We start from the raw sequence: 21,553 nt of genomic DNA, 5'->3' as shown, positions 1-21,553 counted from the left end.
CTTCTTGCATATTCAGTGAGAAGAAAACATTTCAACTAGTAATTCTTTGATGCAAAATTGCTAATTAAAAGGATCTGCAAATGCTAGGCTTTGTTGTCAAATAAATTGCCAACAATATTTTAGATGCATCTCAGAATGAAGAGAATTGATTAATCTGGGGTGATTTACGGAGTTTTTCTGAGAGTGGTGTGAATTGTACATGTTTTTGTGTGGAATCCGTTAATTTTAAGGATGTAGTTTAAGTTGTGGTATAGTTTAAGAATATTTTGACCAAAAACTCAACTTTTCAACACATAATTTTGCAAAATGGGGACTTATGGTTAGGAAATGAGTTTTATGACTTCACCCTTGAATGTGTTCTATATAAAAGTAAATTAGGGGTTTGCATCTAGTGAAAATATGTTTTGCAATGAGAACATTGACATCTTTCTCAACTACTACTTTCAATGGCTTCAATTTGTTGTCAACTAATTTGAAAGTGGACTGGTTGCTGAAAGACAATTAACGTTTGAAATGTAATTGAAAAAGAGTCAGGTTTCTATTACAAGGACAACACGATGTGTTAGCTCTTCGAATAATTGCTGCAATTCAAAATATTACGTTCAAACTCCAGGAAAAGATCATTTGATCGTACCAAACACACTAATAAATCATAACTTGGTGTCAATTCCTCATTATAATAAATTAGTTTCTTCAAATAAATCAAAGAAGTCGTCCTTTTCCAGAAAGACACATCGGTACACAATTTGCAGGCTGGGATAATCACATAAGAAAATACATGTATCAATTCTTTCAATTGGGAAAAGAATTTGCTTTTACATACAAAAAAACTCTGGAGAGACCAACACAAGGAATAGCCTGACAACTTTTTAACATATGGATCAACTCTTTGATTTTGAGTGCTTAACAAGCCAATCAATGACTGAGTCAATATTGGTGGAATTTTTGCATGATATCATATAGCAACATACCTCCCTATCTGTTATAGATTTCAAGTCCCTGCAAAATCATTCAAAAAAAAAAAATCAAAATGAAGAAAACATGTAATGCAGTGTTAAATTGGGGTGGGTATCATGAGGTTCCTGTTCAAAATAAGAAGGAAATGCAAGGAAACTTGTTTCCTATTACTAGACTTTTCGACCAATAACACCATCCCCTTCCCCTAATCAACCATAGCGCATACTACGAAGAGGAGGGACAACAATGAGAGTTCAATTTTATCTCTGCTTACATCTGATCAGTCAAAGCCTGCTTGGAAAGGGCTCCAGGCTTGTCAATCTTGTTACCCAATACCAGTAATGGAATACCACTCAATGATGGCTTGCTCAGCAGGTCATGGATTTCACTTCTTGAGATACTAACATTATCATGATCAGCAGCATCTACAACATAACTGCAGGGAAGGACATTTAAATAACTCAAGAACAAGATATTATAATGGCTACCAGGATCATTAGTAGTAGAATTCCTTCATAATTTGGAAAAAAAGAACGGGGAAAAGAAAGGATAGCCTGATCAGGTAATTTGAACTAGCAACTGTTCATTAACAAATCATGGTTGGAGAAAATTAAATGCAACCAAACAACAAGAAGACCACTGATCTACTATTTTTTCATTTACTTCAAAAGTATTATGACTATGCATACTGATGACGCATTCAGAAAAGAAAATATGCAGTGAATTTGCTTCTATAAGTGAAAGTATATAACTGGATTCATTTACTTCCATCTGCAAGAGACCAAGGAGGAAGGAATAGTAGCATCTGCACAATGTAATCAAGTAAGCTGAAGAAAGGAGCATACACTATAGCAGAAACTGCACGACAGTATCTTTCCCACATACTGCGGAATCTGGGTTGACCTCCAAGGTCCCACAATTTTATAGTCACATTTCCTTTAGTCACTTTCCGCATGTTAAATCCCACCTGAACATCCAATAGATTTTGTATTATGTATCCCAGATTAAAATGATGTAGTGCAAATTGGAATTGGCTTACGACTAAGAGCTAGGAAGACAACAACTTACTGTCGGTATCATGTCTTCACTGTATCCACCAGTCTAAGAATGACAGATTGAACAAATATTATATTAGGTCATCAGAGACATCAGAGTACATGGAAGCAAAAAGATACGATAAGCAATAGAGAAATTAACTACTCACAGCAATCACATTTACAAGTGATGTTTTTCCTGCATTCTGCAGCCCTATCAAAGAAAGCTCCATTTCCTGCTGAAAAAAGAGGCTGAAGGAAAAACAAGTTTAATGAGCTGATATGAGGAGTCTTTTCATAAGAGGAGCCAAAGCAGTCAAAGTACAAGTGCATATGCAAAATGGCAACTCCAATGTGTGTTATAAGCCTCTGAAAACAAAGATACAAACAACTTCCAGTTCTCAAACTTTAAGCCACTAAGTAGAAGTAACAATTAGCAAGAGGTCTAAGTGGCACAACATGGATGAAACTACTAACATGGAATGGATAAAATAATCACAGATCTGCCAATAATTAGTCTTTCATCTCCTGAAACAACTCTCATGAGCTCCATTGAAAGTTCAGGCATAAGATGGAAGCACATATCGTTTCGCACCCTTAACAGCCAAAAATGTATAAAAGGAGAGATTTGATTTCACATTTTCACCTTTCATCATCTGATACTTTGAATTACTAGGATAGTTGTCCAATCAAAGGGGTCGGGTGACACTGAAGATCATTCATCACCCACACAGATAAATTATGCTTCTTGTGAAGAGAAGAAACCTTAGAGACAAGGCAATCAATCTGTCTATAGCAATAAACCTCCAAGAGGACCCATGGATTTAGTAAAGAAAGCCTAAAGTTACAATAAGACAAGAACTTAGGCAGAAGAAATGCTACTGGCAACTTATGCAAAATCTTTGGTGTGTGGAAGACGTGGAAGTTCCAAGCTTAATTAGAAGAAACAAATTAACAAATTTTCAATAGTCCACTATGAGAAATCTGAATGAATATTGCAACTAGTGTTAGTGTCTGCTTAAGTCCGAAAGGTTAAATAATACGAAGTTGAACAACAACATACTCACTAATATCCCACAAAGTTGAACCACAAATCAAAATTTTCTTGTCATAGAATTAAATGACACTTCTTCCATATTCTTCACATGTAGAGGAGGAGACTAGATAATGAGTGAAGTTGGTGGTGGAGCAGGGATTTTCACTAAGGAGATTCAAAATATAAAAAAGTAAACACACGAAGAAGCCAATAGGATTCAACATTTATTATATACACACAAAATAATATTGACCTTGTATATACAGTTTACATTTCAGTAAACTCCCTTGCAACCCCTAGTTTTGCCACCGTGAAGTGCATTGGGGAAGTCAACCAAGAATATTGCTCTTGCTCTCCTTTCCCAGAGGCTTGGCTCTATCTCCATGGATTGAATAATGAATACCATTAAACTCAGGAAAATAAATTTTAAAATATAAGGCCATGTGATCACCATTGTAATCCAAGTTTCATGATAAAAGTCATAATCTGCCTCAGTAAATCAATCACTCCTGCCACCTAAAAACGAGCCTCTCCATTTTATTGATAAAGTAAGGTATTTCATTAAAAAGCATCAAGCAGATGCAGAATTACAGAATAGACAAAAGGGCTCACAGAGAGCATAAGCAAAAGTTGTTAGCTCCTTTACAATCTTCAAACTAGAACTAGAGAGCTAACAAAGTCAAGAAATTGTTCAGAGCTAAATACATGGGTTAAATTAACCTAACTGAACAACATAAGTAAACATCTAGCTTTAACAGAGTGGTTTGGAGTTGAGATCCCATCAAAACATCTATGGTTCCTTTCAATCCATAAACACCACAAAATAACTCCAGGGATCATCACCCCAACTTTCTTAATGGACATATCAACTCTTCATGTATTCCAGCTTGCGTAGGCTTCTTTCAAATTTTGTAGTCTCTTTAAGTGTGGTCAATCTCATGTTAAAAGTTTGAGTTGGTGGAGAGAACACACATTTAATTATTTAGGTCTCAGTAGAGTCAATAAACTATTAATGGTAGTCGTTTTGAGTTACATCTATCATCTCATTTACATTCCTGAAACAAATGGGAAAATACAAGTAGTAGCAAATCATAAATCATTATTCAACTAACAAAATTCCAAAATGCGTTTATAATGATAAAAATTAACACTAGAGATACCATGGTATAAGGGCCAATTTGCGAGCACCTTACTAATTCCACAGGTACCAAATATCCCCCTACTTTTTTTTCCTCCACTAAAATTTGAACCTAAGATCTCATAATTCTCAACATAGGTACCAAATGAGTCTTTTTAAGTGTGATCAATCTCATGTAAAAGCTTAAGCAGGTAGAGAGAATACACGTATAATTATTTAGGTCTCCGTAGAGTCCACAAACTATTAATGGTAATCACATTGGGTCACATATAGCATCTCATTTACATTCCCGGAAAAAAAACGGGAAAATACACGTACCACCAAATCATAAATAAATATTCACCTCACAATAATCCAAAATGCAAGAAGATTCCTCCAAAGGAATTTTTTCATAATGATAAAAAGTAACACTAGAGACATCATTGTATAAGGGCCGATTTGCGAGCAACTTACTAATTCCATAGGTACCAAATAAGGAAATCCCCTAATTTTTTTTGCCTCCGCGAAAATTTGAACCTAAAACGTTATAATTCTCTACATAGGTACCAAATGAGTCTCTTCAAGGTGATCAATCTCATATTAAAGCTTAAGCTGATAGAGAGGACACACGTTTAATTATTTAGGTCTCAATAGAGTCAATAAACTATTAATGTAAGCACACTGAGTTACATATATCATCTCATTTACATTCCCGAAACAAATGGGAAAATACAAGTACCAACAAATCATAAATCGATATCAACTCACAAAAATCCAAAGCGTGAAAGAATGCCTTCAAAGGAATCTTTTTCATAATGATAAAAATTAACACTAGAGATACCATGGTATAAGGGCCAATTTGCAAGCACCTTACTAATTCCACAAGTACCAATATCCCCTACTTTTTTTTCCTCCACTAAAATTTGAACCTAAAAACTCATAATTCTCAACATAGGTACCAAATGAGTCTTTTTAAGTGTGATCAATCTCATGTAAAAGCTTAAGCAGGTAGAGAGAATACACGTATAATTATTTAGGTCTCCGTAGAGTCCACAAACTATTAATGGTAATCACATTGGGTCACATATAGCATCTCATTTATATTCCCGAAAAACAAAACAAGAAAATACAAGTACCACCAAATCATAAATCAATATTCAACTCACAAAAATCCAAAATGCGAGAGGATTCCTTCAACATAATTTTTTCATAATAATAAAAATTAACACTAGAGACATCATTGTATAAGGGCCAATTTGCGAGCAACTTACTAATTCCATAGGTACCAAATAAGGAAATCCCCTAATTTTTTTGCCTCCGCTAAAATTTGAATCAAAGACCTCATAATTCCCTACATAAGTACCAAATGAGTTTCTAAGTGTGATCAATCTCACATTAAAACTTAAGCTGATAGATAGAACACATGTTTACTTATTTAGCTCTCAATAGAGTCAATAAACTATTAATGTAATCGCATTGAGTTACATATATCATCTCATTTACATTCCCGAAACAAATGGGAAAATACAAGTACCAACAAATCATAAATCGATATCAACTCACAAAAATCCAAAGCGTGAAAGAATGCCTTTAAAGGGATCTTTTTCATAATGCCAAAAATTAACACTAGAGATACCATGGTATAAGGGCCAATTTGTGAGCACCTTACTAATTCCACAGGTACCAAATATCCCTTACTTTTTTTTCCTCCACTAAAATTTGAACTTAAGACCTCATAATTCTCAACATAGGTACCAAATAAGTCTCTTTATGTGTGATCAATCTCACATTAAAGCTTAAGCTGGTAAAGAGAATACACGTATAATTATTTAGTTCTCCGTAGAGTCAATAAACTATTAATGGTAACGCCAAGTCATAAATCAATATTCAACTCACAAAACTCTAAAACGCGAGAGGATTCCTTCAAAGGAATTTTTTTCATAATGATAAAAATTAACACTAAAGACATCATTGTGTAAGGGCGGATTTGCGAGCAACTTACTAATTTCATAGGTACCAAATATCCCCTAATTTTTTTGCCTCAGCTAAAATTTGTACCTAAGATCTCATAATTCTCGACATAGGTACCAAATGAGTCTCTTTAAGTGTAATCAATCTCATGTAAAAGCTAAAACTGATAGAGAGAATACACATATAACTATTAATGGTAATCACATTGGGTCACATATATCATCTCATTTACATTCCCGAAACAAAACGGGAAAATACAAGTACCACCGAATCAACAACAACAACAACATACCCAGTGAAATCCTACAAGTGGGGTCTGGGAGAGTAAGATGTACTCAGATCTTACCAAGGCTGTTTTCAAAAGACCCTCGACAAGTACCACCGAATCATAAATCAATATTCAACTCACAAAAATCCAAAACGCGAGAGGATTCCTTCAAAGAAGTTTTTTCATAAGGATAAAAATTAACACTAGAGACATCATTATCTAAGGGCCGATTTTCGAGCAACTTATTAATTCCATAGGTACCAAATAAGGAAATCCCCTAATTTTTTTGCCTCCGCTAAAATTTGAACCTAAGACCTTATAATTCTCTACATAGGTACCAAATGAGTCTCTTTAAGTGTGATCAATCTCACATTAAAGCTAAGCTGATAGAGAGAACAAATGTTTAATTATTTAGGTCTCAATAAAGTCAATAAACTATTAATGTAATCACATTGAGTTACATATATCATCTCATTTACATTCTTGAAACAAATGGGAAAATACAAGTACCAATACATCATAAATCAATAATCTACTCACAAAAATCCAAAACGCGAAAGAATTCCTTCAAAGGAATTTTTCATAATGATAAAAATTAACACTAGAGATGCCATGGTATAAGGGCCAATTTCCGAGCATTATACTAACTCCACATGGTACCTCCTACCAGCACAGGTACCAAACAAAGAAATGACCTGATTTCTTCGCCACTGCTAAAATTTGAACCTAAGACCTCAGAATTCTCAATATAGATACCAAATGAGTCTCTTTAAGTGTGATCAATCTTAATCAAGGAGTGGAATTCTCTGTTCCCCTCGGAAAACTCCATTGCTTTGAACATCCTCAAAGAACACACGTTTGACTATTTAAGTCTCAATAGAGTCAATAAATTATAGCTTAAGCTGGCAAAGAGAACAAAAAATTAATTATTTACGTCTCAATAGAGTCGATAAACTATTAATATAATCTCATTGAGTTACATGTATCATCTCATTACATTCCCGAAACAAATGGGAATAAACAATTACCTCACTAAAGCGACCTGATACCTGCTAAGGTTTTTGTTTTAATTCCATAGTATCCGAATCATTTGGCACTCACCTCACTAATTCCACCACATACCTTCTACCTCTTACCAATAAAGGTACCAAACAAAGAAATGACTTAATTTCTTTTGGTAAGATTTGAAGCTAACACCTCATGATTCTCAATCCCTCTGACATCATTAGGTGCCAGAGTTTTCACATCACATCAATCAATCAATCAGTTATAATGCTGAATCCCAAACTAATATCGATGACCATATTACAATTGATGTAAAAAGGCAATTAGATCGGAAAAATATACCTTCGAAGCCAATTGAGCAAAGCATCCCAAAGACCCATAGCAAACGAGAGCGAGAGATCTGTAAAATATCACTCTATAGCAGATATAAATATATAATATCTTGCTCTCGCTCTCAAACAAAAACAGGAAAAAAAATGTGTTGTGTTTGGTTTAAATATGAATCCTTTGAGAAATTACGTTGCGTAGCAGCTATTTATCGCATTTGCGAAAAAGCATGAGAATCGTACAATCAGGATGATTATTTATGATGGAAGATAAAGCATGAGTAACGGATTTGCCCTTCCAATAACATGAATTTACTGAACAGCCATTCGGATTGTTAATTGCAGGATTAGCGTCGGATAATCCAGCTGGCTATTGTCTAATTTGGACGATACAAAAGCAGCACACACGCGAAGTAATGAGCGTGTATTTCACGTGAATTAAAGTTTTAGATTCATTGCTGAAGTTATTAGTAATTGGTACGGGTGGGCATAAAATACCGAAAACCGAATTATCGAACCGAACCGGCTATTTTGGTATTTCGGTATTCGATATTCGGTACCAAAATTTAACAGTTCGATATTTCGGTTTCGATTTCGGTATTTATAATTTTTCCGTTCGGTATTCGGTATTTACCGAATACCGAAATTATTTCTGTTGGGCTCCTAAAAGATGCCTTTTAAACATAAAGGGCTATAGGCCCATTGCTATAATTTAAGTCCAGCCCAAACCCAATAATCTTTAAAGTCCAGCCCAAACCCAATAATCTTTAACTTATCTAAACCTAAGTCCCTAACACACTATTACACTAACATTTAACCTATTCACCTCAATACTTCAGTCTTCTGTTCTGAGTTGACTTACGCCGCCTTCAGCCCTTCACCTTCGCCGCTTCACGCCGCCTTCGCCTTCACCGCTTCACGCCGCCTTCGCCTTCACCGCTTCACTTGAAGGTAAGTTCTCTTTGCCTCTTCTCTTCCTCTTCCTCTTTCACTCTACGTCCTTCACTTGTAACAGTGCCTAAATAATTGCAAGATTCACTTGTACGTCCTTCACTTAATGTTTCTTCTATACAGGAATTTGCAAGATTCATTCGAGTTCTTGGCTGCTATCCCATGGACACAAATCTATGATTGGTTACCTTCCATAAGTATGTTATGTTGGGAGATTTAACTTGTAGAGGAGTTTCTGAACTTCAAATTGTTGTATGTTTATCTGCTGGAAACTTCCAGTCCCATAGGCCATAGTTGTGCCTGCCCTGTGCTCTCATATTCTTTCCATCTGCATTTTAGAAGATTTGTTGGTTCAGTTCACACCCACCCCCTTTTTTTTTCTAGGCTAGTTGTTAGCAAATCTCAGGATAGCAATTAACTATTGCTTCACCTGTAGCTTTTGTCCAATGGGCAAATTGTTTATCCACATTTTTTAACTTCAGTACTTATATTAAAAATACCCCTATTATGTTCTAATAGGATTCAAAGTTTTCCGTCAATAGTACTTATTTAGGCCTCATTTATTAAAGGTATTATCAAGTGTGTTCGTTTTTCAGCTGGCTATAATTGTTTGTGGAAATGTTGCAAAGGGGTTGCTGAGTAATAGAAAGCATGAACTGCTTCTACTTTTTGTGTGTGTCTTTTTTTGTCTTCAGGTGAATTTTGGGCTCTGAACTGATTATGGGCTCTGAATTGGTTATGTTGAAGTCCCCAGGCTTTATCCTCAATAGTACTCAAATGTTGACAATCAGCCTACAACATTATTTTTCCTTATTTAACTCGAGCTGATTACTTGTTACAAAAACTAATATCAGACAATGGCATGCAAGGCAAACAGGCAGGCACGAATTTACACTGGATTTCGACTTCAATATGGTATTATCGAATACCGTACCGAATCGAAGTTTGATTTACCGATTATCAAATTACCGAACCAAAATTTGAAAGTTCGGTATTTGGTATATATTTTGAAATACCGATTATCGAATTACTGAATCCTAACTTTGAAAATACCGAACTGAATATCGAACGCCCAGCCCTAGTAATTGGCATGGTAAAATAAGGTATTAGAAAATTACGGTTTCATTTTTTAAAATATTATATTATATTATATTAATTTAAATTAAATTTTTTGGTGTAAATTTAAATTTAATCGAATTTCAATATGGGATATGAATAGCGGATGAAAAATTAAAAAAAAATGTTAATATTTAAAGTTTGATTTTGATATTTTGCATACAGTTAATCAATAACTATTGTTTGTCTGATTTAGACTTACGTACACTTATATAATAAAAAATTATGACTTTGACTTTTTAAGAAATGTCTTAATTATATCATACTAAGATTTTGCTCATATAAAAATATTTAAAGAAAATATATAAATAATTTTCTTCATTAATCAATTACAAAAAAAAATATTTCAATTAAATAGAACCAAAATTTTAAAATCTAAAGTAACATTATCCAAAATTAAGCAGTCTTACCCTAAGATCTTACGCACACAAAAAAAGGTGAAAAAGGTGTGATAGGTAGATGGTGCTTGGAAGACAATTTTGTTAGATACAAAATGACATTAAATGCGATGTGATGTGCAATTTTGTATTAATGCTAATATTTGTTACTATTAATATAAATGGATTTGTATACATAATTAATATATTTATACAATATTTGACATTTTGATAATATTAAATAATTTTAAAATATCTACCAAATATCATACTAAAATATCATAATATTAAAATTATGAAATCCAAAAAAACTTAATTTTAATTTTGATATAATAATTTAATATCTACCACAAAAGTATGCACATGTTAGAAAGCAAATAGGAAGAACAAGTGGTTGTCCATTTGTTGCATCTTTTTCTTTATATGAGTGGGCAAGTTGCCCACTAATTTTAATCTTGTTTTAGCTATAAATTATCAAAGTTTGGCAATTGAAATAAGAAGATAGATACTGCAATATCTTTCAATTCTCTCTTTAACTCATTTTTTCCTCCTTATTTTGCTAAGTTTAGTTTATTTTATAACACCTTATCAGTACGAGGATCTAATTTTTTCTCCAAAAAATTAACTTCTATATCAGGTATATCTACTGAAGAAATTTAATTTTAGTTGTCTTTGTTATCTCTAAATTAATTTTTTATCTCAATTTTTCATCTTGTCAAACTTGTAAAAATTGGAGTTTGTGGCACTTGATATTTCTGGAAAAAATTATTTGTCATGGGTACTTGATGCTGAAATCCACCTTACTGCTAAGGGTCTTGGTGATGCTATAATCGAAGGAAATAAATCATCAAGTCAGGATAAAGCGAAGGCTATGATTTTCCTTCGTCATCATCTAAATAAAATCCTGAAGGTTTATTACTTGACAGTGAAAGATCCACTTGAATTGTGGAAAGATTTAAAAGGAAGGTATGACCACCTCGGGGCAACGGTATTGCCAAGGGCTCGTTATGAGTGGATGCACTTACAGTTTCAAGATTTTAAAATTGTAATTGAGTATAATTCTGTTGTATTTAGAATAACTTCCTAATTAAAATTATGTGGAAAACTATAAATTATGAGGACATGTTAGACAAAACACTAACTACTTTCCATGCCTCTAATGTGATATTACAGCAGCAATACCGTGAAAAAGGTTTTCAGAAATACTTTGAATTGATCTCATGCCTTCTGGTGGCTGAAGAACATAATGGTCTTTTAATGAAAAATCATGAAGCCCGTCCCACTGGAACTGCTCCGTTATCAAAAGCAAATGTGGTGGAAGCACATGGCCAGTCTGAAAAAAGACAAAATAAAAATCAAGGCCACAATAATGTGCATGGACATGGCAATGACAGAAGACGATATAATAATCATCATGGTGGTGGTCAACAAAAAAGGGAGAACAATATGAGTTCTCAAAGTGGCCCTTCAAGAAGTAACTCGTTGTGGCATGAATGGCCATTGGAAAAATGAATGTTAGAAGCCTGAGCATTTTATAAGGCTTTATCAAAATTCCTTCAAAAGAAAGACAAATAGAGGTGGTGCCTCTTCTTCTAACGCTCGGATAGAGTCACACTTGACATTTGAAAATAATGTTAAGGCAAGACCTTCGCATGATGATAATATTGAAGCAAATCTGGCTTTGAAGGATAAAGATTTTAATGACCTCAATGATATTACTAATTTGGAGGTTGAAGACTTCTTTAAAGATTATAATTGATGTTTAATTTCATTATATGATTTATAATATATTGTCGTTTTTATGTACTTTTGATTATCATATTTTTACGTTTATCTATTTAAAAGAAAAGAATAAAAAAGGACTTATGTTTTTCTAACAATATTGTTACTTATTTTATCTCTTATAATGTATTTTTATTTTATGAAGATAAATAAATTTCTCAGTCTTCAATTGGATCCAAAATGCGTAATGGAGATATGTGTCTTTTGGATAGTGCCATAACTCATATGATATTAAAAAAAAAAAAATATTTCTGTTATTTGATTATGAAAAAGGTTTATGTCAATATAATATCCGGTAGTACAAAATTGATTGAAGGCTTTGAAAGAGCGGCCTTATTACTACCTAGAAGAACGATATTGGTAATTAATAATGCATTGTATTGTAGTAAGTCTCAATAAAACTTGTTAAGTTTCAAGGTTATTCGTCAAAATGACTATCATATTGAGACTACGAATGAAGAAAAGATTGAATACCTTTATATTACTACAATAAATACTGAGAAGAAAATTATGCACAAAACATTATGTGCACTTTCTTCTGGATTGTACCATACAAATATTGGTACTGTTGAATCACATGCCATAGTAAACAAAAGGTTTACTGATTCTAATGATTTTATCATTTGGTATGACCAGTTGGGCTATCCCGGTTATAATATGATACACAGAATTATTGAGAATTCACATGGACACACTTTGAAGAATCAAAAAATTCTTCAATCTAAGGAGTTCTCTTGTGTTGCTTGTTCTCAAGAAAAACTGATTATTAAACCATCAACAACTAAGGTTGGGATTGAATCCCCTACGTTTCTGGAACGTATACAGGGTGATATATGTGGGCAAATTCACCCTTCATGTGGACCATTTAAATATTATATGATCTTGATAGATGCATCTACAAGATGGTCACATTTGTGCTTATTATCAACTCGCAACATGGCTTTTGCGAGATTGTTAGCTCAAATTACAAGATTAAGAGCACAATTTCCAGATTATGCAATAAAGACAATTCATTTTGATAATGCTGGTGAATTTACATCTCAATTCTTTAATGATTATTGTATGTCTATTGGACTAAAAGTTGAGCATCCGATCGTTCATGTTCATACTCAAAATGGTCTAGCAGAATCATTGATTAAACGTCTCTAATTGATAGCTAGACCATTGCTAATGAGGACAAAACTTCCTCTTTCGATATGGGGGCATGCTATTTTACATGCTGCAGCACTTGTGCGCATAAGGCCAATAAATTTTCATGAATTTTCTCCATTACAGTTGGCTTTTGGAAGGGAGCCAAATATATCCCATCTTAGAATATTTGGGTTTGCGGTATATGTCCCAATTGATCCACCGCATCACACAAAGATGGGTCCCCAAAGAAGGTTGGAAATATATGTTGGGTATGAATCTTCTTCTATTATAAAATATTTGCAACCTATGATTGGAGATTTATTTATGGAAAGATTCTCTGATTTTCATTTTGGATGAATCAGTATACCCAACATTAGGGGAAGAACATAAGCAATTGAAAAATGAGATAGATTGAAATTCATTATCACTATCTTATTTAGATCCTCGAACAAATCAATGTGAGCAACAAGTTCAAAAGATGATTTATTTACAGAATATTGTAAATCAACTGTCGGATGCATTTACTAACCTTCCACGGGTTACTAAATCGCATATCCAGCTGCTAATGCTCAAGTTCGAGTTGATATACCGATAGGACAACTTGTTCAGAAAAAAGAGTCTAGGCCACGCTTAAAACATGGAAGACCAATTGGTTCCAAAGATAAAAATCTTCAAAAAAAGAAAAGAATAAATTATCAAGATAATCATAATTTGGGGTCAATTGCTCAAGAAGATCTCAGAGACACAACAAATAGTGATACCATCGAGGAGGTCCAAGTACTTGAAAATAATAAAAATGAAGAAATCTCAATAAGTTATGTCTCGGCAAGAAAATAGTGGAACCGAAATGATATTGTGGTCGATAATATTTTTGCTTATAATGTTGCCATTGAAATAATGCAACAAGATAAGGATCTTGAACCAAAATCTATCGATAAATGTAGACAGAGAAATGATTGGCCAAAATGGAAGAATGTAATTCAAGCAGAGTTAACTTCACTTGAAAAACGTGAAGTTTTTGGATCAATAATCCGAACACCTGAAGGTGTCAAGCCAGTAGGGTACAAATGGGTTTTTGTGCGTAAACTAAATGAAAAATGTGAAGTCGTAAGATATAAAGCACGACTTGTAGCCCAAGGTTTTTCGCAAAGGCCTGACATTGACTATATGGAAACATATTCTCCTGTGGTGGATGCAATTACCTTCAGATATCTAATGAATTTGGCAGTTCATGAAAAGCTTGAAATGCACTTAATAGACGTGACCATTGCCTATTTATATGGCTTATTGGACCACAATATTTTTATGAAAATTCTCAAAGGGTTCAAAGTACCTGAAGCATACAAGAATTCTCAAAAAACTTGCTCAATAAAGCTTCAGAAATCCTTATACAGGTTGAAACAATCAGGAAGCATGTGGTACAATCGTCTTAGCGAATATTTGTTAAAAGAAGGATATAAAAATAATCCAATTTGCCTTTGTGTCTTTATGAAAATGTTTGGATCTGAATTTTTTATAGTAGCAGTATATGTTGATGATTTAAATATTATTGGAACTCCAAAAGAACTTTCAAAGGCAGTAAAATATCTGAAAAGGAAGTTTGAAATGAAAGACCTCAGAAAGACAAAATTTTGTCTTGGTCTACAAATTAAACATTTTAAAAATGGGATATTTGTACAACAGTCAACATAACTAAAAATATTTTAAAGATATTTTATATGGATAAAGCACATCCATTGAGTACCACAATGGTTGTGAGATCTCTTGATATTAATAAAGATCCATTTCGACCTCATGAAAATGATGAAGAGCTTGTTGGTGCTGAAATACCATACCTTAGTGCAATTGGTGCATTAATGTATCTTGCCAATAATTCTAGACTAGATATAGCTTTCTCAGTAAACTTGTTAGCAAGATTTAGTTCTTCCCCAATGCGAAGACACTGGAATGAAACTAAGCATATATTCAGATACCTCCGAGGGGCGAGGACCATTGATATGGGATTGTTTTACTCAAATGAATTCACATCACAATTAATTGGTTACGCAGATGCGGGATATTTGTTTGATCCCTATAAAGATCGATCGCAGACAGGCTATTTATTTACATATGGTGGTACAACTATATCATGTCGTTTAACAAAATAAACTATGGTTTTCACTTTCTCAAATCATGCAGAGATAATAGCCATCCATGAAGCAAGTCGAGAATCCATTTGGTTAAAATCAATAACTCAACACATTCAAGAAATATGTGACATTTCTTTGAAAAGAGACGTTCCAACAATATTGTATGAAGACAATGTTGCATTTATAGCTCAACTGAAGGGAGGATACATCAAAGGAGACAGAACAAAATATATTTCACTAAAATTCTTTTTTTCCTCAAAAGAAGGGTGAAATAGATGTCCAACAAGTTCGTTCAAGTGACAATTTAGCAGATATATTTATCAAGGCATTGACGACTTTAACCTTTGAGAAAATGAGATACAAAATTGGAATGCGACGTCTTTTAGATATCAAATGAAGTTTTCATCAGAGGGAGTAAAATACGCGTTGCACTCTTTTTTCCTTAACCAAGGTTTTATCCCACTGAATTTTTCTGGTAAGGTTTTTAATGAGGTAGCACTCAAGGCATAGTACCAGATGTATGTACTCTTTTTCCTTCACTAGGCTTTTTTCTACTGATTTTTCTTAGTAAGGTTTTAACGAGGAACAACATCCATCGGTATTCAGAATAACTATGTATATTATTTCTTGTAAAGTTTTTATTGAGGCACATTACACGTGGACATTCAAGGTGAAGTGTTAGAAAACAAGTAGAAAGAGCAAGTGGATGTCCACTTGTTGCTCCTTTTTCTTTACTGTAACACCCCTCAAAACTTTTCCCTAAGATTTGGACCCTTCTTGTATACGGGTAGGGTTGAACTCGAGTATTGTGAAGTATATGCATGAGTTAAGATGAGCCCCTGAAAAATTAAGCAGTATTAGAGGTGATGTGGGGTCACAAAGGACCCCTAGGACCAAGATAAGTTCAAAAGATTCGTCGTGACTAAGTTTTAGGATGAGTTCGTATAAGGGGTCGACTTCTAACGACCCTAACTTTTGAAAGACGAAAATCTAGGTGGACCACAGCCTATTAAATTAAAGGTCATCGATTCTTCTTTCCAATGCCGCCAAGAATGTAATTTTTAGAGTTCAGAGTCAAAAGATATGACGATCTTAAGATGAACTAGCACGACAGGAATTTTAGGCCTAGGTTGCAACTGTTGGGAATCTGGGCTTGGCTCCGCAGTGGCGCGATGCGCCACTATCGCACCAGGAACACGCCTCAGTAGTTTGGTCCCTGGCGCGGTGCGCCACTACGAGATGTGCAGGGTTTTCAAGCCTATTTTCTAGAACCCAGAAAATATGGCCTTGGCGCTATAAGGGCGCGATGGCCACTATCGCGCCAAGAACATGCCTCAGTAGTTTGGTCCTTGGCGCGGCGCGCCACTAACAGATGTGCAGGTTTTAGGCCTAATCGACCTGGCGCTGCAATCGCGCGACGCGCCACTATCGCGCCAGGAGCGTTTTCAGCCTATTGTTTAGAGTTTTGAAAAGAGGGCAATTTGGGAATTGTCCCAAATTATATATGTATCAACCTTAGCACATTTTGGGACCATTTTTAATCCCTCACTCTCTCTCTAAAAGCCCTAGAAAATTTCTCTCTCTTCTTCTTCTTCTCCAAATCCTCTCCAACAAGTAGTGCCTCCAAGAGCTTCAAGATTCAAGCTTTTCATTGAAGACCCAACATCAAGGTTTTCTTCAAGTCTTCTCTAAGGTATGTAAGGCTACTCAAATCATGGGTTGAGTCCACCCATGTGCCCTACTCTTCTTTGAGGTTAGATGTCCATGAGAATGGAGTTTCTTGATATGGTTTATGTTTGAATGAGTCTTATCTCCTATTAATTTGATTCTTATTGTGTTGAAGTTGTTGAGCTAAGAATTTTTAAAACCTTCATGTTAGCATGAGTTGATGGATATGGTTTGTTAATATGCTCGGTTGATTTCCTTAACCATGTGATTACGTTGAATGTATCAATTTCCTTAAATGTGTTATTCGTCTTAAATTGTTGGTTTAAAACCTTAGAGTGTGATAAGTCATAAGGAGGTGATAAATGAGGAGAGAAATGGTTTGTTATATTTATGGGAGGTTATAAATGCTTATTTAAATTAGGCTTGATTGAGTTGATTAGAGGATAGAATTGACGAGTGGGAAGGTCCTAAAGGAGACTTGTCATTATGACTTGATTGAGTTGAAATGAGAATAGAGTTGATGAGTTGGCAAAATTCTAAATGAAACTAGCTGTGAGGGCTTGATTGAGATGATTGGAGGGAGTCTTATGAGCATGGAGTCATGGGAGGAGCATCGAGCACCGAAGTGGATGAGAGTATAGTCCATACTCGAACCCAGAAACTATGCTGCCAACGTAGGTAGGGATGGAACCGTTAAAGTCGGATGCTTCCCGTGGGATCAAACCGTTAAAGTCGAATGTTTCCCATTTTATTGTCCTGAAATGATAAGACTTGACTAATCGATGGAATCCATGATTAGGGAGGTGTTCCTGCCCTGGCAAGGTATGGACGGACGTGGCAACAACGTCTGATTGTTGTACTATCACTGGCTCATAAGTGATGGTTGTCGGATAAGAGAAACTCCCATTTAGGTCTTGGTAGTGCTCCGAGTCAGTTGAGTTGAATGGCATGTGAATTGGTCCCATCTAAACCATTTCTTGTTAGACTTAGGACACTTGAGTGAGTTGTCACTTCTTTATGAGTTGAGATTTCTGAGTTGGTTGATCCTTTTCTGATGTTGTTTTATTCGGCCATTTTACATACTCGTACATTCTACGTACTAACGCCATTTGGCCTACATCATTTCATGATGCAGATACAGGTACCAGAGATCATCAACCGGCGTACCGTTGAAGATCTACACACTTCCAGCTACTTGGTGAGTCCTCCTAGTTTCCGGAGAATTTTGAGCTCCCTGTATAGTTTTGTGTTGTTTCCTTTATTTTGATTGTTGGTATCCATGGGTTTGTCATTGGCACCTCCTAGACTTTGATAGAGGCTTCATAGACTAGAGCGTGGGGAGGTTGGACTGTTATTTTGAGGAGTCTTATTATATTTGTTTTGTTGAGTTGATAGTGTTTGGCCTTCGGCCCATAATGTGAATAGTGTGTTTATGATTGAATCCTCCATTGAGTGAATGTGATTGAATGATAGTGTGACTGAATCTGGTGGTTCACTTGAAGGCCAGAAATGGCTTTCGAGTGTCGGTCACGTCTAGAGTATCCTCCCAAGGCGTGACAAATATGTTATGAGAGCCTAGAGTTCAAGAGTCCTAGGGAGTCTATGAAGCCGTGTCTAGTAGAGTCTTGCTTATGGGTGTGTTGTGCACCATACTTATAATGAGGAGGCTATAAGACATTAGGAATTATTTCACTTCTTTCATACTCTGAATTCGTGCGATAGAGTTAAACTCTATAAAACTCCTTTCTAATTCGTGCGTTTATACGTTACAGATAATGCCTCCTAAACGTACGGCTAGCCAGAGGAATGTTGATAACGCAGAGATGCCCCAGTCAGAGGTACGCCCATCGAGGGCTAGAGGCCGACCCGCAAGATATGCGAAGGCACCCTAAGTGCCTATTACTCCACCTGCACCCACTTCAGAGGCAGAATTTCGAGGGGCGATTGCTATGCTCACTCAATTAGTGGCTGCTCGGAACGGTAACCAGAGTTCGCCGACTCTTAGCTCTAGTTTTCAAGAGTCGTCTGCTGTCACTAAAATTAGAGACTTTCTGAGAATGAATCCGCCGACATTCACGGGTTCTAAGGTTGATGAAGATCCCCAAAATTTTATTGATGAGATGTGGAAAATTCTGAAAGCTATGCATGCTATGGAAATTGAGGGGGTTGAGTTGGTGTCTTATCAACTCAAGGATGTGGAAAACATTTGGTATAACCAATGGGAGCAAGGTAGAGGTGAGGATGCTCAACCTGCTATGTGGGATGAATTCGAGGGAGCCTTTCTTGACCACTTCTTTCTCCGAGAATTGAGGGAAGCAAAAGTGGAGGAGTTTGTGAATCTGAAACAAGAAGGTATGACTGTTAAGGAGTATGACCTGAAGTTCATCCAGCTGTCCAGGTATGCTCCAGAGATGATCCCAGATATGAGGATGAAAATGAGGAAGTTCATCTCCGGATTAGGGAGACATGTGAAGAAGGAGCGCAAAGCAGCATTGTTGATCTCTAACATGGATATTTCTAGATTGATGGTGTATGCTCAACAGGTGGAGGAGGAGAAGAGAAAGGACAAAGAGGAGCATATGAGCAAAAAGGCAAGGTCAGTTGGGCATGAGAATGAACAGAAGCAGAACAAGGGCAATAGGTCCTTCTTCCAGAAGAGGCCTTTCAACTATGCCTCATCCACAGAAAGTGCACCTATGCCGCAGAACAGGTATGATCGGCAGGGACAGAGTCGCCAGAGTTTCAAACCCCAGGGTTCTCAATCCCAGACTAGTATGAGTCAAGGTTTGAGAGGGAAGCCACCATGCGGCAAGTGCGGTAGGATCCACTTGGGGAAGTGCAGAGCGGGAAGGGTTGGTTGTAATAAATGTGGTCAAATAGATCATTTTCAGAGGGAGTGTCCAACAGGGGGAAATAGAGCCCAACATCTACCACTGCACCACCGGCTAAGAGAGATCAGAGGGGCACTACTTCAAGCACGAGGGGAGGTACAAACCGTTTATATGCCATGGGTAGTCGCCAAGATCAAGAGAACTCTCCGAACATCGTGACGGGTATGATACGAGTCTTTTCTCTTGACTATTATATTTTGATGGATCCGGGTGCCACACTATCTTTTGTGACTCCTTACGTGGCTAGTAAATTCAATAAAATTCCTTAATGCCTTCTTGAGCCTTTTAGTGTAGCTACTCCTGTCAGTGATTCTGTCTTAGCTGAGAGAGTCTATAGGGATTGCACTGTGTTAATTCATCACAGGGATACCTTGGTCGACTTAGTTGAGTTGGACATGGTTGATTTTGATGTGATTCTTGGCATGGACTGACTTTATGTTTGTTATGCCTCTATTGATTGTAGGACCCAGATTGTTAAGTTCAAATTCCCAAACGAGGCTGTCATAGAGTGGAAGGGGAGTCCTGTTGTGCCTAAGGGTAAGTTTATTTCCTACCTTAGGTCCAGGAAGCTAATCTCAAAAGGATGTATCTATCACATTGTCCTAGTGAAAGATGATAATGTTGAGTCCCCATCCCTCGAGTCGGTTCCAATTGTCAATGAGTTTCCTGACGTCTTTCCCGAAGATCTGCCTGGAGTCCCTCCTGATAGGGAGATCGACTTTGGGGTTGATGTTCTTCCTGATAACCAGCCTATCTCGATCCTTCCCTATAGAATAGCTCTGGCTGAGTTGAAAGAGTAGTTAAAGGACTTGTTAGATAAAGGGTTCATTAGGCCGAGTGTCTCACCATGGGGTGCTCCCGTTCTATTTGTGCAGAAGAAAGATGGGTCTGTTAGAATGTGTATTGATTACAGGCAGCTGAACAAGGTCACCATAAAGAACAAATACCCTCTCTCAAGAATGCCACTTATTTCTCAAAAATAGACCTAAGATCTGGCTACCATTAGTTGAAGGTGAAGGAGTGTGATATTCCAAAGACAGCGTTTCGGACCTATTATGGACACTTTGAATTTTTGGTCATGTCCTTTGGGTTGACTAATGCCCCCGCAGCTTTTATGGATCTCATGAATCGAGTGTTTAAACTATATCTTAATATGTTTGTGATTATATTCATAAATGATATCTTGGTCTACTCCAAGAATGAGGAGGAGCACGCCCATCATCTTAGAGTCGTCTTACAAACTTTGAAGGACCAGGTATTGTATGCAAAGTTCTCCAAGTGTGAATTTTGGCTTGCATCAGTGGCTTTCCTAGGCCACGTTGTATCTGGAGATGGTATTCAGGTTGATGCTCAGAAAATTAAGGCAGTGAAGAATTGGCCCAGACCCACATCCCCGATAGAGATAAAAGTTTCTTGGGTTTGGCCGGCTATTATCGAAGGTTTGTAGAGGGATTCTTATCCATATCATCACCATTGACTAAGCTGACCCAAAAGAAGGCCAAGTTCCAATGGTTCGGTGCTTGTGAGGAGAGTTTCCAGAAATTGAAAACCAAGCTAACCACTGCTCCTGTCTTGACTTTGCCCGATGGAACAGAGGGATTTGTGATCTATTGTGATGCATCTAGAATTGGGTTGGGCTGTGTGTTGATGCAGAGGGGGAAGGTGATAGCCTATGTTTCAAGGCATCTTAAGATTCATAAGAGGAATTACCCAACTCATGACCTTGAGCTGGCAGCGGTGGTATTTGCTCTTAAAATTTGGCGCCACTATTTGTATGGAGTGCATATTGATGTA

The 21,553-nt window shown here is 36.2% G+C and overlaps 1 protein-coding gene across 1 annotated transcript; it reads right to left on the bottom strand.

Annotated features, from left to right (window-relative positions):
• Positions 1-646: 646 nt before the first annotated feature.
• Positions 647-7,950, bottom strand: LOC129895720 (ADP-ribosylation factor-like protein 8b). The gene is made up of 6 exons (XM_055971473.1): positions 7,731-7,950; positions 2,162-2,243; positions 2,026-2,058; positions 1,803-1,924; positions 1,232-1,393; positions 647-999 (listed from the first exon to the last, which is right to left on the bottom strand). Exons 1-6 carry the CDS (start codon positions 7,766-7,768, stop codon positions 882-884), a joined length of 555 nt encoding a protein of 184 aa, XP_055827448.1. The 5' UTR covers positions 7,769-7,950; the 3' UTR covers positions 647-881.
• Positions 7,951-21,553: the final 13,603 nt, after the last annotated feature.

The sequence above is a fragment of the Solanum dulcamara genome, chromosome 7 (assembly GCF_947179165.1).
Source record: "Solanum dulcamara chromosome 7, daSolDulc1.2, whole genome shotgun sequence".
NCBI lineage: Eukaryota > Viridiplantae > Streptophyta > Magnoliopsida > Solanales > Solanaceae > Solanum > Solanum dulcamara.
The sequence above is the reverse complement of the archived record's forward strand: the minus strand, read 5'-3'. Positions and strand labels throughout refer to the sequence as shown.

Excerpts from the sequence above, each read along its gene's own strand:
- LOC129895720 (XM_055971473.1), bottom strand. The coding sequence starts at position 7,768 with ATGGGTCTTTGGGATGCTTTGCTCAATTGGCTTCGAAG. Across the intron at positions 2,059-2,161 it reads CACTTGTAAATGTGATTGCT|ACTGGTGGATACAGTGAAGA; the intron begins GTGAGTAGTTAA and ends TGTCATTCTTAG. Across the intron at positions 1,000-1,231 it reads CAGGCTTTGACTGATCAGAT|GGACTTGAAATCTATAACAG; the intron begins GTAAGCAGAGAT and ends ATGATTTTGCAG.